The sequence below is a fragment of the Lepisma saccharinum genome, chromosome 10 (assembly GCF_977018435.1).
Source record: "Lepisma saccharinum chromosome 10, izLepSacc3.1, whole genome shotgun sequence".
Classification (NCBI taxonomy): Eukaryota; Metazoa; Arthropoda; class Insecta; order Zygentoma; family Lepismatidae; genus Lepisma; species Lepisma saccharinum.
Window position 1 is genome coordinate 85,260,934 of NC_139238.1, and position 16,207 is coordinate 85,277,140.

Below are 16,207 nucleotides of genomic sequence, written 5' to 3' on the forward strand. Positions count from 1 at the left end.
ATGGTGTGGTATACACCAAGCATACATACATATAGCTACATACAGAGTGTTCCAAAAAATTGTGTATAAACTCTTTGAACGTTAATAATGAGAACACTAACAACAGCAAGTATGAACTATTTTTGCGTGTCACATACCTTAAAGTTACAGATATTCATTGGCGGCAATACTTCGTCTACAATGCTCTAGAACAGATCGATAATCAACAAACAGCAGATATGGTGTCCACAGGAAGGGAAGCACAGCTAGTGTCAATCGCATGTTTCATGTCATCCTTTGACCGTGGCTTTGTGTGGTACGCATCGTTCTTCAGTTTCCCAGAGGTAGAAATCTAACGGTGTTAAATCGGGACATCTGGGTGGTTATTTCACAATTCTGACATTGCTCATGGGTACGCAAATGCCTACCGCCTGGTGGGAGTTGTGATGGGAATAACAACAGAATGCCTACACACGCTCAAACACACACACACTCAAAGTGGATACTGTAGTTTCAAATGCAAACGCCCAGTCAAGTTATCTTTAATAGTTTCACTGGTATTAACATTCAAAGAGTGTAAACGCTATTTTGGGACACTCTGTATATTGGGGTTCAATCTTGATAACAATACCTTAAATACACCGCAATATTTATGAGCCTAATTACTGAAAACATTAAGTGCTTGTTGTGGGTAGTTGGGAGAAAATGGCTTTTGTGTTCATTCACTTCCTTCATCAATATACAGGATGTCTCAATAAAATGTATACACACCTTGAATTATTGTAATGTCAGTATTTATTAAGATGCAATTAATTTTCAAAATTTAACAATCTACAGACATGAATAAGTTTTCCTTGCCAACACCTGTTTTCAAACAGATGACCGTTCGCTGGGAACTGCAGGTCTTGTCTAGTCTTGCGGCGAGCGACCTACATGCTGGCAAGGGAAGTGAGGAGCGGGGAATATGCCGCAGATCAAGCAGACAACAGCGGTGGCGCCGAGAATTATGACTCGCACCTCGTTTTACAGGCTGCTGTGTTTCTTATCGCGCTGGATTGGTCGCTATCCCGCTCCCCACGCCAGCATACAAGGCGCTCGCCGTAAGATTGGAGAAGAAGAGCTGTAGAAGCAATGGAATCGCGAACATCGAGAATAATCTTAATCGTTGCCTTCAATTCATCGACTCATCTAGTTTTTTTTTAATGTATTGCTATGTAAAAAGTCCAGTGGCGTGGGACCAGGCGAGGGGTGTTCTTCTGAGCTTCTTTGTCTAATCCATCTGTAAAGAATATACTTCACAGGTTCGTCATCATATATTCGGCAGGTTCCCGTGGGAAGGAGCATTCACAGGATACGAGACGTCTCCTTCCAGCGCCACGGGGACGTACGAGATCCACGTGACCGGGTGCATAGCCTACGCCGCCCGCCAGTACATCAGCGTCACGAGGGACTACGACTGGCTGAGCAACAAGAGCTCCGACTATCAGGTGAGACCAGAGGGAGGGGCCACTCAGGCACTCGTTCGACGCCAAGCGCTACATAAAAATAATTGTTTGTGGACGGTTTATTACAAGTTGCTTCCAATTAAGCAACTAATCTGATTTTAGCATGCAATGTTAATTTGACATTATCCATTGTCTAGAGCTTACTCTAACACTACTTTCGAGAGAGCACCTCTTCTCTCGTCTTCAGGCGAAATTTCTTTTGCCGGTGGTGGGAATCGAACCTGCGACAGACCTGCGATTTTACTACAAACCGGTGCTGTAACTCAGTTACTTATTGAACCAAGTAACTGTAATTTTAACTTGGTTACTTTTCAAAAGCAACTTTCCGAACACTACATTGTACCAGTAAGCTTTAAGGCGTGTAACCAAATAAACTTTCACTCATAGCCAATAGATGGCACTAAGGTAAAAACTTCTTTTAATAATGCTTTTTGGTATGTTACCCTTGCTTCAACGTCGCGAATTGTAACACGAAAACGTCATATTATATTGAATGTATGAATCCATGCTGGACAGATTCACAAGTGCTACTGAGGAAACACATTTGCAATTTAAACCAAGCAATTATTATAAGACATTATAAACAATCAAATAAATATCCGCTTGGTTTGTTTGAAAGTTTCAAAGATTAAATTTAGGTTAAAATAAATCCTGAAATAACAAACATACCATTTTGTTATGTGATGAAATTACGGGCGGATTGGTAGCTCAGTCGACGGTATTGGTGGAGCATTGGTATGGGGTCAAGGTCCCGGGCTCGAGTCCTGGTTAAAGCATTGATGTTTTTGTTTGTCTGTATTGAATCAAAAAGTAGGGAATTAAGCCAAATTGATATGAGAAAGGAAAACTGATGCTTATGGGTTTTCATTTTCATATAAAAAAAAAAGTTGTTGGGGACGAAACTCGGGTTCGAGTCCTGTTCGGGCCTGAGTTTTTTTTTTACTTACATTTTTTACCGTCAAACACAGCAGGTCGCCAAAATCTCGAAGTACACCTAGAATCTCGAGTATTTCATCATAGGCCTCGTATCTTCATCTCGTCTCGATTTAATGCCCTTTGTCCTAAGATTAAATATATCCTTAACGCCTTAACCTAAAGAATAGGCGATCCATCTGAATGCACCTATGGTAATAAAACATCTGTATTTGTGCTTCCAGTATAATGGTTGCGATTTTGTCCACAAGATGTCGCAGTTCTGGGTATCAAGAGCATTATATAACGCAGCTGAGGATGTGTACGAGATTAACGGTAAGTTTATTTTCAGATACTCTATACAATTTTTAATCACGAAAAATATTATATTACTATAATATATGAGTAATGTTGCTTTAATTCTTGTTCATAGGCGCCGACTCCATGGGGCTTGGGGGGGCTCGAGCCCCCCAATGTTAACGATGAGGGGGCAGAGCCCCCCAAATAATTTGCTTAAGAGGATCTAATGTATTACTTTGCTTCTCTTGTAAAGTTTACTCTGAATTGTGCCACATGAACTTAACTTTAAATACACATTTGAAATGTTCTAGACCATCAACTTTGGGGGGCTGAAACCGCTAAACCATCAGCTTTGGGTGCGGACCATGACCAGAGACAGCAAAACACATGAGGGAGGTTATCTAAGTGTCCCCGTCCGATTTCCATAACGTGGCACGTGTATAAGGGGGCCCAAAGGAAGAAATATGTGTTTCTTTTGTTTCGGCTAAAAAACGGGTTTGGGAACAAACCCCCCCCCTCAAATGTCAAGATGAGGACAAATTGAAGTGGGGATCTGACCCCTGTGTCCCCCTCCGATTCCAATAAAACTTAGCAGGTGTATAGAGGGACCCAAAGGAAGAAATTGGTGTTTTTTTGTTTCGGCTAAAAAACAGCTTTAGGGGTCAAACCCCCCCTCAAATCTCAAGATGAGGACAAATTGAAGTGGGGGATCTGACCCCTGTGTCCCCCTCCGATTTCTATGAAACTTGGCAGGTGTATAGAGGAGCCCAAAGGAAGAAATACGTGTTTTTTTGTTTCGGCTAACCACGCTCAGTTACCCTGCTCTGGTCCGTCTATTGTTATGCCCATGCCTATCCGGGAACAACGGTGTCTATGAATTCAGCATCTCTTTACAATTGCACTGCGTTTGGTACCGACAATCATACAGTTCTGTGCTGTGTGTGTTCCAATTATATGTGCGTGTTCTTCCTATGTCAGATATACGTGGTTTCGGGGTCAGATCCCCACTTCAATTTCTCCTCATCTTGACATTTGAGGGGGATTTTGCCCTCTAAAAGCGTTTTTGAGCTGAAACAAAAACAGTATTTTTTCCTTTGGGCCCCTCTATACACCTGCCAAGTTTCATGGAAATCGGAGGGGGACACTTAGATAACCTCCCTTGCAAGTATATACAAGTAATTATGAGTATTGTTAACAAACATTTTTACTAAAGAGTTTCAAAAGACGATGTGCATGAACTAGGAGAGTGGATGGGACGTTCGGGCTACAAATGGCTCTCACATGACATTCAGAACGAGACCGTTGATATATTAGGGAGATCTGTTTTGCACTCCGTGGTAGCCGATATTAAAAGTCGAGAATGTGAACAATTGACATTCTGCATTCGAACTGTGAATGAAAAATTTGATATTTTTGAGGAATTCATGGGCTTTTACGAGATTCCGAACACTGAGGCCAAAACTTTAAAAAAGGGAGGGAGTGAGTCATTCGTTAATTTATTTCAGTGATCAGAGCCCCCCCAATAATTTTGATAAGTCGGCGCCCCTGTTCTTGTTATGGTTTTAGTTTACGTAGCAAGCGACACGAAATTTGTGTATCATTTGAGTTTTGCCGAGGAGACATAATTGCACTTAAGATTATTACAGTCATATTTGTAACACATTTCTGACATTTCCAGATGTGATGCCACCGGATGAGGATCACAACAGGGTCAACAACTCAGCTTTCACTAATCTCGTTGCTGGCTATTCGCTCTATCTTTCACAGTAAGTATTCACCAGCAATTCTTCAACAATTAGCCCTAATAACATTAGAAGATAGCAGGTGAAAGGTGAAGCAGCTCTCGCCCGTGCACTTTTCTGTGCCACGAAAGCACATACGGGGATGTGGAGGTAGGGTCTCGCACATTCTCGATTTCGGCCATGGTGCAGGTGACGGGATCAGCACCACATCCCGGACGTCTTTACAAGTCTATGAAGATCGGTAAAACTTTTCGGAGGAGTTGCGACGTCAGCTTGTCTACAACGCAGTTTCCCCTAAGTTAGCAAAAGTTTCACAAAGCATACCTCCCCTCCCTTTCAGATGTTTCATTGCCACTATGTTAAACTATAAGAGCATTTCGCAGCTAACCCCCTAGACTACCCTGGGCTAACATTTTCAACATCAGCCGCTGCTACCACTCGGTTCAGCCTATAAAAAGACCTAAAAACGGGAAAAAAGGACATATAAATGTGATCCAAATTAATTAATAACTTCAGTTCTAATTACATATTTAATGAATATGCGCAGCACCTCCTTATCTGACTTGAGATCTTTGCAGGCGCGTGCTGTCTGGTCGTATACACCGTGCTGAAAGCTTCAAAACAAGAGAAAGTTGGCACTTACACCTTCCAGACAAGTTACGGTTAAAGGACCTTGTACCGTACCTGCTTCAGTCGTCCGAAAATGTTTTTATCTCGTTTCAGGGATGGTTCAAATATATATATATATATATATATTTCTTTATTTATTTACTACAGAAAGGATGTTTAAGAGGTGATGAACTGATGATGATTCGAATTGAGAATGGGCAGTAAAAACATAGTCGAAACAAGGTGAAGTTGCAAAAAAAAGCCGTTAAGACCTTAAAAAAAGGCTAAAAAAGGACAAATAAAACCCACCTTTTTCTGGCCTACAATGACCCAAAATGAACATATATTATGTTCGGTCTCGTCTTTGGACACTAGGGAAAAAAAGGACTTTTCCTTAACTTCCGAGCCCAAAGTTATAAGTAAAAACATCCCAGACTCTCTGATTATCGAGCTTAAAGCCAGGAGCCAAACGCGCTCATACTCCATCAGCAATTCCACTAAGCCAAATATACAAGGGACGCTCAAAAAGTAATGCCCACATTTTTTTTCTCAGCTAATATTTAATTGACGTCAATGATATTGCTACAGAATATTGTTGTATGTGTCCTCTATACATGTTATTTTTCAACATAATCTCCCACCACTGCTAGGGCCTTACGCCACCTTGGAACAAGGGCGTGTATGCCATCCCTGTACAAGCTTGCGGGCTCTTTATTCAACCATATTTGCATTGCACCTTCTTGCACACACCTTGGAATAACCCAGTTCGTGGAATGTATAACCACCACAAAGTGAGTTGGTATCATTGTATGACGTCTTGCTTCATTTTGATTGGCTAGCATGCTCAGAGCCATGAGGGAGAATCAAGCCTGCTCAGTCGGAAGGCATTCGTTAAGGGGGAAAGAGTGGAGTGACTCTTACTGTACACGTGAATGGTGAGTGTGGCTATCCGATGGGTGATGTAAGTAGATTGGGGTTCCTTATAATTATTTAGTTAGATATTTATTTATTTGTTCAATATTAGGTTTGTTATTTTCAATTGATAATTAGATTATTATTAGTTTCAGTATCCAGGAACATAATCTATAATTCTCGTTCGTATGGCCGCGTGCACTACTCACGTATTGTCCTCCAATTATTAATCAACTAAATTGTAGGATATAAATTTATTTGAATTTGATACAAAAGGATAGGGATATATTAACTAGGTGTCTATTATAATTCTCTATTCTGGCATTGTTAAAAATAAAATTGAAAACATCGAAGTTCTGGTTTGAATTCGTAAAAATAATTTCCTAGAAGAATGGACTGGGACAACAGCTTACTTCCACTGGCACTCTGTATACAGTAAATCCTGCTTTATGCAGTTGAGATTGAGCGTGACTACAATGATATGGGCTCTTTCTTACAGCTTAGTTACAAATGTCAATTGGACTCCCATTGCTCACTGACAGTGCTTCTGCCAATTGGCGGCTAGTGATGCGGCGATCCTCACGAATAAATGCATCGGCACGTTCCGTCACGTGAAGTGGAGGGACGCCCAACACGGGGACGATCACGCAGTTCAACTTCACCACCTTCTGCGGACTTAATCCTCTTCATCCACCGCGCAACGGTACTCCTGTCCACTGCAGATGTTCCATAGACAGCACACAACCGTTTGTGAATATTCACCACACTTTCGTTCTCGCCCACCAAGAATTCAATTACCTCTCTCTGTTTGTAACGAGTGTCACACAGACCCGCCATCTTTATTCACCGCTACACTGCTACCGCCTATCGGTCGAACGTGAAACTCTGAACACAAACTAAGGAAGCATGACAGTCGGACTGAGGAACAGGACACTTCGATATCTTGAACCTCTAATGAGAAAAAAAATGTGGGGCAATACTTTTTGAGCGTCCCTCGTACTTCGCTGCAGAACCTCTGCTTGGCAATCTTCGTTTAGTTACTTGTACGTGGCTCCTGGAATGCACTCCCGAACTAAGTAGAACTACAGAAGTACACACACTTTCGTAAGACAGTATGTGTTTCACTGATTGATGATCAGAAGCAAAGTAAATCCACATTCGATTAAAACTGAAACTTCTGCTGAATTATTAGAAAATATATTAATTGAAACTGGACTGAAACTAAGTAATAACACAGTTATTATTGTTAGTTCTGTAATTTATTTTCACACACGCACTGTGCATAATTTATCTGTTTCCTTTTGTCATTTCTTTGTGTAGTAGTAGTTTTTTATGTACAAGTTCTTTATTTCTGTCATTTCACTCTTTCATGTCTTATAATTTCCTTGTATAATCATGTAATATGCGCCGGCCCCCGTGGCGGAGTGGTTAGCACATCGCGCTACGACGCCAGGGGTCCCGGGTTCGAATCATCCTGGCCTGGGCATGGCTGTTTGCGAGTGTCCGTTCATCAATTTTCATCATATCATCACTCCATCTTCCGAAATTAGCCAAAAGTGGCACAAAGGGCGAAGTAAATTAAAGCAAATCAAATCATGTAATATGTTCTCCTTTTCTGGGGTTTGGTGGTAGATCAGAATTTATTTAACCTCGACTAAGAATAGAGACTTTTGATTTGAATCGGCGTTCAGAAATTCTTAATGTATGTTCTTTAGTGTATTTATTTATTTCCTTCAACAGAGAAATTATCTCCTTTTACAGAAGGTTGCCAATAGAAAAACAAAAGAAACACACAAGATAGTACAGTGAGACATAACACAGGTAGAACACATACACAAATATAATGTAATATAAATTACTAAACTATACTATAGAATAATATAACACCCAATTAGCAATTTAGAAGCGCTTCACCCAAAACATAACAAAACAAGACAAAAAAAACCGATGTCATTTTTATTTATATGCAGTGATATATTGCTAAGTATAACACTAAATCTGATAATTTATGTTGTAAACACTTGTCTTAATATTATTTTGTACTCATTGATCGAGATACTAAAATCAAGATTAGATTGCAATACAGATATTTTGTACGCAAAGGAATTCTAAATAATGGTGAATTCTTGTATCTTTCTGGTTTTGGAATATCATAGACAGCCTTAAGCCACATTTCTTTGCATTGAAACATATCTTTTGGAGAAAAGTAGGGTTATCTATGATGCCAGTCATTGTTTTCTACAGAAATATTTGTTGTGTTATTTCCCTTCTATTAATAAGACTTTCATAATTAAACTCCTTAAGTAGGTCATTGTGTGATAAGTTATTATAATATGATGGTACATTATACTTTTTGTAATACAAATATCTTAAAAATCGTTTTTGAATTATTTCAATTACCAACTCCTGGGATTTATAATATGTAAGGGACTATCTGTAGCAATTGCTGGATTTAATGCTAATGCATTAAGTTTTGTTGTGATGTGTAAGCCTGTATCTGAATGCTTTAATGGTTTCAAGGTACGCTTCCTGCCTGTGCCAGGATGGGATGAACGGAACGACCGACGAGTGGGCGGACATCGCGTGGAAGTTGAAGCTACCCTTCGATTCAGAGTTGAAATATCACCCGGAGTATGACGGGTACCCAGCGGGTAAGTGACACCAAGCGGTGTTGGGAATTGAATAGGGCAGTGGGTCTCAACTTTTTTTCAGTCCGGGACGCACCTTGAAGGATGCACGGGACCGGTAAGCATGGGCGCCGGCAGAAATACTTGTAGGGGTGTGCATCCAGTTTATAATGTTTATGCTAACATCGAGTACTTTAAGAAGCCTTCTTTTACGCTTGCTAAAACAAATTACACATACTTCATTCTAGAAAAGTAAATATGTAACTTGCAAGACTAATTTACTCTAGTCTAACATCTAACTAAACACATATGCCGAAATTGAAAACAACATTTTTTTTTACTCACCGAACTGATGTGACTCATGGGCGATGGTAGAGTGCGAATAACAGAAATGTAGAGTTTAGACTACGAACAATACGGTTGAATTTAAATTGTTAAAACAATATATCTTAGTAATTTAAATGTAACAGGTTTTTAAGACACAGTTAACAAATTTTCGAGCCCGATTTCGCGACCCAACGACACCCCATCGGGACGCGCGTTTACAAACCCTCGAGTGCTGCAGAACCAGACGGATATAACGCTTTCTTATTGGCTGTGCGCACCGGAAGTGTTTGTGTTCCGTGTCCATCACTAGTAATAACGTTTGTTATCAAATTGTCGAAATTTTGTGAAGAAATATATGGAGAGACAGTAAGAAGATACTATTCAATCATTCTCTGGTGATAAAAATTAATACGATGCCATCGAAATATAATAATGTTGAATATCTCTGAAAGCGCTGAAAGCGATTACTGCTTTATAGAATAAATTTCATACCACTAAAATGCCATTTCTGCATAATCAACCATGGACATGACATATTAAATATACAATTGGGTCGTAATATATCAACCTGCGTTTAAAGGAGTTTTTTATCGTGTTGGGATGGATAACTGAAATCTACCATATAAATCTGAACCCTGCCCTCTAGCGTTAAACGCATTAACTTTAGGAATGACAGCCAATCAGAAGCCAGGTATCGATGGAGGTTCTGCAGCAGTATAAGGTTTGTAAATACGCCATCGGGACTAGCAGTGGGTCGCGCCCCATAGGTTGAGGAACGACGGAATAGGGGGTATTTATTTCTTATTTTCTACATCATGGTTGTGACAGTCAGATTTACCGTCATTATTATTATTATCTTTATTATTCATGTATGTAGCGGTAAAAAGACGTGTTGATTCAAAGTGTTAAGTGTTTTAATTTGTAAGATTACATATTTGATTTTTGCCAAGCCGACGGGAGGAACGAGACATTCGCTTGTGTTAAGGGTGAGCACCTGAAGGGTCACGCTATGCGTCTAAAGCTTAGGAAATTCGACCGTAATGACAAACATTTAAATATCTCGGTTTCCAACGGTCCGATTCATGTGAAACTTATACCAGCGCAGCGGCATGTGTGCAAGGACGGATGTGTGGAGTTTCGTCACGATCAAGCGACAATTACGGACGCCAGATCAAATCGGTTCTAATTGATCAGTTTGTGGACAGCGATTGCTATTGAGCTATGGGCGACAGCCAGGCGGAAGCTTAATCCGCGCAAGTCAACTTCGGACACGGTACGTCCTAGTTTGGAGACAATAGAGCAAAGTGGACTGACCCCTTCGGAAGCGTCACTCCAACGTGCGCATAGCGTCGTTTTTCAAAATCTAAATAAAACGAAGGACATGGTTTTTCGACACACAGTCTTACCGCGATCCTTGTAGGGAGAGCAGCTCCGTGCTACCTCTCCATATACAGTTTTGCCGCGATTCTTGGAACGAGAGCACCTTCGTGCTACTTTTCGTGTACAGTGGACTTTGTTGTGTTGTGCGAACACCAGTGTGTGTGATAGGCAGTAAGTCTACACGAGTGCGCCTACCTCAACCGCTGGGGGAAGTTGAAGCGAAACCGTTTCCGTGATTACCTTACGCCATTTATAATTTTTGAGAAACGAGGAACACCGGAAACTATGGCGGGCTAGAGGGAGAAGAGAGATGAGGGCGTTACGTCGATTCGCCTGATGTCAGAAGAAGCTACGCCGACGATGCCTATCCACCGCCATGGAGAGGGAGAGAACGTCGAACGCCGCCCTATAGCTACGCCGACGATGCCTATCCACCGCCATGGAGAGAGAGAGAACGTCGAACGCCGCCCTATTGATACGCCGACGATGCCTACCATCCGCCACGTTGACGCCCCGACGACGCCGACGACGCCTACCATCCGCCACGTTGACGCCTCGACGACGCCTACCAGCCGCGACAGAGAGACGTAGAGAGAGATGTTGACGCCCCGACGACGCCGACGACGCCTACAACGACCGCTCAGATGCGACGTCCGAATCGCGCCATACCACGGAGATCCACCGATCCCGAGAGGAAGAGGAGCCGGGGAACTAGGTGTTTGAATCCTTTTCGCATCTTCATCGTCGCGACCAAAGGAACCTTTCGCGTGGATACTATGTGTTTTCAATCGCCCATAAAGACGCCAGGATGCACCCCGGAAGCTGAGAGATGGTAAAGTATTCATCTGTGTGAACCTTAACACGTGACGGCCCGATTGATTTAGAGAACGCCCTTGAAATTCGTCGACATTTTGAAAACGCCCACTCAACTCGAAATTTTATATCGAACTCCCGTCGCGCTTGTCATGTGTAATCTATTCGTCTCAGGTCAATTTTTCGTATTCCTTGTGATATTTTTTTTATGATCTTAAATTCATTGTTGTTTGTGCTCCTTTGTATTTTTTTTAAAGTGCGTACTATTAGAGTAAAGCGCCGCCCGCTTAATTGCATATTCTACTTGAGGTTTGTTCATTTTTATGTGTGAGCGCTGTGTCGCTGCTAGCTATGTCCGGTCGCATATGTGATTATTTGTTAAAGTATTTGCCTGGTAATGTGAATTGCTCGTCGCGGCGAAGTGTTTAAGTCCCGCCTGCTAGAGAGTATATGTTTGCGTCACTCAACGGAGGTTATTTGTTATGTTTGGAACCACGTGAGGTCTTGTAAAAGGAAAACGTCCGCCCACGTGAATGTAATTGCCGTTGAGGCGCCTTTGTTTATACTGGTCAAGTAATGTATTGTCACCGCGCCGACTAGTTTCTTTTTTAAAAACAAAAGGTGAACTTAAGTAAGGGCTGGCTAGGATTTAAGTAGCACTGGAGCAAAATCACAAATGACCTGATTAGACAAATAGTAAGATAAAATTAATTGAGAATGCAATAATTAGGGCTTGTCGTCATAAAACCTGTACATGTCATGTATAATTTCTTGTGTCGATGACCCCATGAGGATTGAATCTGAGAGAGAATGTGAGAGTGCAACCATTTTTTGTTGGTTATGAATAGAATATACTTTTTATTTTCATGTTAATTTTGGGCTGTATCATTTTCGTATGCATGTCGCTACCCGTGATTTTCAGGTATGCAGCTAGCCGCTTCCCGGCTACAGGTAAAGAGGTGGTAATTTGAAAGTACATATGTCTTTGTTTTTATTCGATATGGCGTATCACTATGCACTGTTGGTCACCGGTTCCTACACACGAACTTAACCTGGACCGTAACGCTATTTCGCTTGTCCGAGGGAGATTTTGCCGCCTCTATTTAGGTAGTGGTAGCATTTGTTTTCCCGGGCAAGGGAGGGTGTTTCATTCACTCATATCCTCAAGTTCTGCATTTCTAAGTTTGTTCCTAAAGAATTAAAATTCATAATTTATGCCTCAATATATACCATGTTCTGTAATAATAATAATAATAATAATAACTAACTAACTAACTAACTAACTCTCTAGCCTTCTTAAACCCGAAGGTTCATGGCTGCAGCAACACAGGCCTTCCATCTGTTCCTATCTTGAGCAAGTTCTATATACTCTTTTCCATCCCTACCGATTTCCTTTAGGTCCATCTCAACGTTGTCCCTCCATCTTCGTCTTGGCCTTCCTACAGGTCTCTTACCATCTGGTTTCCCAACAAGAATCCTGTGAACTCCTCTTTCCTCTCCCATTCGTGCCACATGTCCTGCCCACCTAAGTCTTCTTGATTTAATTATTCTAATAATATCTGGACATGAGTACAAATTATGTAGTTCTAAATTATGTAACCTTCTCCACTCACCTGTCTCCTCATCCCTTTTAGGTCCAAAGATTTTCCTAAGGATTTTATTTTCTAATACTCTCAATTTATGTTCCTCTTTCAATGTAAGGGACCAAGTTTCACTCCCATATAATACTACAGGCAAAATTACTGTTTTGTATATTTTAACTTTTAGTTTCTTAGATATTAAACGAGAAGACAAAAGTTTATGAAGAGAGAAGTAACATGCATTTCCTGAATTAAGCCTACTTTTTATTTCCTCTTTAATATAATTTTCATTTGTTAATATTACTCCTAAGTATTTGAATTTGGAAACTGGTTCAAACGAGTTGTTATCAATAATTAGATTTTGATTATTACCTAACACTTGGTTTCGGCCTGTAAGCATATATTTAGTTTTCTCTTTGTTAACTTCCAAACCTATCTCTTTAGCAGTTTTGAAAAATATTTTAGCATTATTCTTAATTGTATTCACATCATCCCCCAGTAAGTCTACATCATCTGCATATGCTAACATCTGAGTCACACCATTTAATTTTAGTCCTTCTTTAGTTTCTTTTACCTTCCTTACAGCATATTCTAAGGCAAAATTAAAGAGCAATGGAGATAATGCATCTCCTTGTTTTAACCCATCATGAATTGTAAATTTGTCAGACATATTATTACCCACACGAATTTTACTTTCTGTTTCACTGGTGCATATTTTTATCATACTAACAAGCTTCTTAGGTATTCCAAACTCTACTAATATATTATATAATTTATCTCTTTTGACCGAATCATATGCTTTTTTGAAATCAATGAATAGCTGATGGACATTTTGATTATATTCCCACTTTTTTTCAAGTGTCTGTCTGATGTGAAAAATTTGATCTGTAGTTGATCTGTTACGTTTAAATCCACATTGATAATCACCTATAATTTCATTAGCATATGGGGTTAGTCTTGTTAAAATAATGTTAGACAATATTTTGTATGTTGTTGAGAGTAGAGAAATTCCACGGTAATTATTGCAGTTCATTTTATCACCTTTTTTAAACACAGGAACAATTATGGATTCTTTCCACTGTTGAGGGATTTCTTCTTTATTCCATATTAAACAAATTAATTTATGAATTTGACATATTAATGAATTTCCACCATATTTAATTAACTCAGCTGGTATTAAATCAATGCCAGGTGCTTTGTTATTCTTTAGCCTTTTAATAGCATCTTTAACTTCAGTCAAGTTAGGTTCTGGAACTAAAGGTTCTGCTGTGTGAACTTCATTTACTTCTGATTTATCTTCTACATGAACATTTAAAAGGTCATTAAAGTAGTTCTTCCATAATAATAATAATAATAATAATAATTTATACCAAATAATAATTATTATTCACGAATTTTGAGTTTAGGTACATTTACTTAATTTTAAGTAATGATACGATAATTTGCACACATGTATATGTATATATACAGTAGTCACGATAATTTGAGGTCGACAAGACAGAGACAACATCGAATTGCATAAAAACTCGAACAAGCTTATAAGAAATAACCGAGCGGAAATCGGAAGAGGCAACAGAAAGAACAACAAAAACTGCAGTATGTGGAAAATGGGATATACAGTATTGTTTTGAAGTAGTAACAATGATATTATAAAAAGAAAAATAGTTCAATAATTGAACTTGCACTTTGAAGAAATTGTCAATTGTCTTCTGCTTCAGGGGCCTCCCCGGTAGCGTAGTGGTAACGTCGTTGCCTTGTAATCAAGGGGTCCCGGGTTCGATACCCGGTGGAGGCACATAGTGGTTCGGATCGCACTTTAAACTGTAGGTCCAGTAACGATTAACCTATCTGTGCATAAAGTGGACTTAAAAAACTAAAACTCAACTGCTTCAGCACGTTGCGTCATTTCCCTTAAACCCATCTATCCCAGCACTTACCTGAAGAAAACTCAGATTACACTGAGCATTTGATCATCCAGGCTCTACTGTATGTATGTATGTATGCGTGTACACACACACACACACACACACAAACACACGTAGTGATTTCTCTTTGTAAATGAATTGTACAGGAGGAAACCTGATAACTCCAATTTTTGTCGATTTGCTGTTGTTGATGGTATTAAATAGCTCCCTCCGGCGTAATTAGAGGGAAAACTCGGTAAGTCCTGAGAAATGTGAAAGTTTAAAAACGGTATACAGGGAAAAAGTAGAGAGTCTGAATTTGTTTTCTTGAAAAAACAGCAAAAATGTAACTTAACATGTTTTTCCTCTGGAGTCTTCAAACGTTCCCCAAATAATACAACTTTTCGTTATTAGTAGTACAGGGCAATTTTAAATGATTCATCGTGTTTGAAAGGTCTGCATTAAAAATATATAACACATACAATAAAGAATGATACATGAAAATAAACAGAAACTGTCCAACGTTCATACTTTCACAAATGTTCAACGTTCCTCTCTTTCGTCACACGACACACACCTATGCGATAGTCTAGTTAGCCCCACACGCGCTCTAGCATATACCTACTAATGGTCGTAAATGCAGCTGTAATGCGACCCTGCAGCTCAACCAAAGTTGTTGGTAGTTGTAGCACGACTGTCTTTCACATGCCCTCAAAGGAAAAAATCACAAACCGTTAGGTCGGGAGATCTAGGAGGCCATGGGAAAAGCGCTGTCATCTTCAGCACATCGACCAATCCAACGACTTTTACCATTACACAGGCAACTGTTGATACCATCGCAAAATGCTTTGGTGACCTGACGGTGCAGTTGCTAACTGTCTCCGGAATGCACGTTGTACGGTAACAACGAAAAAAAAAACACTTCTCATATTCCAAAACACAGAATGCTTTCTGCTGCATAGACGCCATTTTGGAAACTAGATTTGTGCTGCCATCTGTCGGCAGACGCCAAGGTTACAAATATGAGAAATTAAAACTTTCAGATGTGTTGTTTCATGATTAGCCACACACATGCTATATTAATAGTTTTGGAAATATTTCACTTTACAATCCGATGAACGCAGGGCGTGTAAATGTCTTCGATGGACCCCGTTCTGGACGGCCTCGGACATCCTACATACAGAGCAATGTTGACGCTATGGAAGCATTGATTCAGGAGGACCGGCTGTCAACAATCCAAACAACAGCGGATGCAGTGGCCATTTCATATGTCAGTGCTTACACCATCATCCATGAAGAACTTGGGTATCGCGAGTGGCAGCGAGATGGGTTCCCAGACAGATCACACAACAGCATATGGAGTACCGTATGGGATAGAGTCTTGAGCATTTGCTCCGGTACCACAGGGCTGGAAACACATTCCTCGACAGCATTGTTACCGGGGACAAATTATGGGTTTTTCATTACACCCCTGAACGAAAGCGGCTGAGTATGGTATGAAAACACACAAACTCGACCAAATCAAAAAAATCAGGACAACCCCGTCTGCAGGAGAGGTTTTGCTTACCGCTTTCTGGGGCAGCCAGGGTGTCATTCTTGCTGATTTTGGGGTAAATG

The 16,207-nt window shown here is 40.2% G+C and overlaps 1 protein-coding gene across 1 annotated transcript in view; it reads left to right on the forward strand.

The window, feature by feature from the left end:
* Positions 1–16,207, forward strand: part of LOC145994410 (protein-glucosylgalactosylhydroxylysine glucosidase) — a 63,957-nt gene that overhangs the window by 18,686 nt on the left and 29,064 nt on the right. The window contains exons 9-12 of the mRNA XM_083130536.1: positions 1,304–1,466; positions 2,642–2,732; positions 4,375–4,462; positions 8,480–8,610. Coding sequence (XP_082986662.1) covers positions 1,304–1,466; positions 2,642–2,732; positions 4,375–4,462; positions 8,480–8,610 — 473 coding nt within the window. The remainder of the gene's footprint in view (positions 1–1,303; positions 1,467–2,641; positions 2,733–4,374; positions 4,463–8,479; positions 8,611–16,207) is intronic.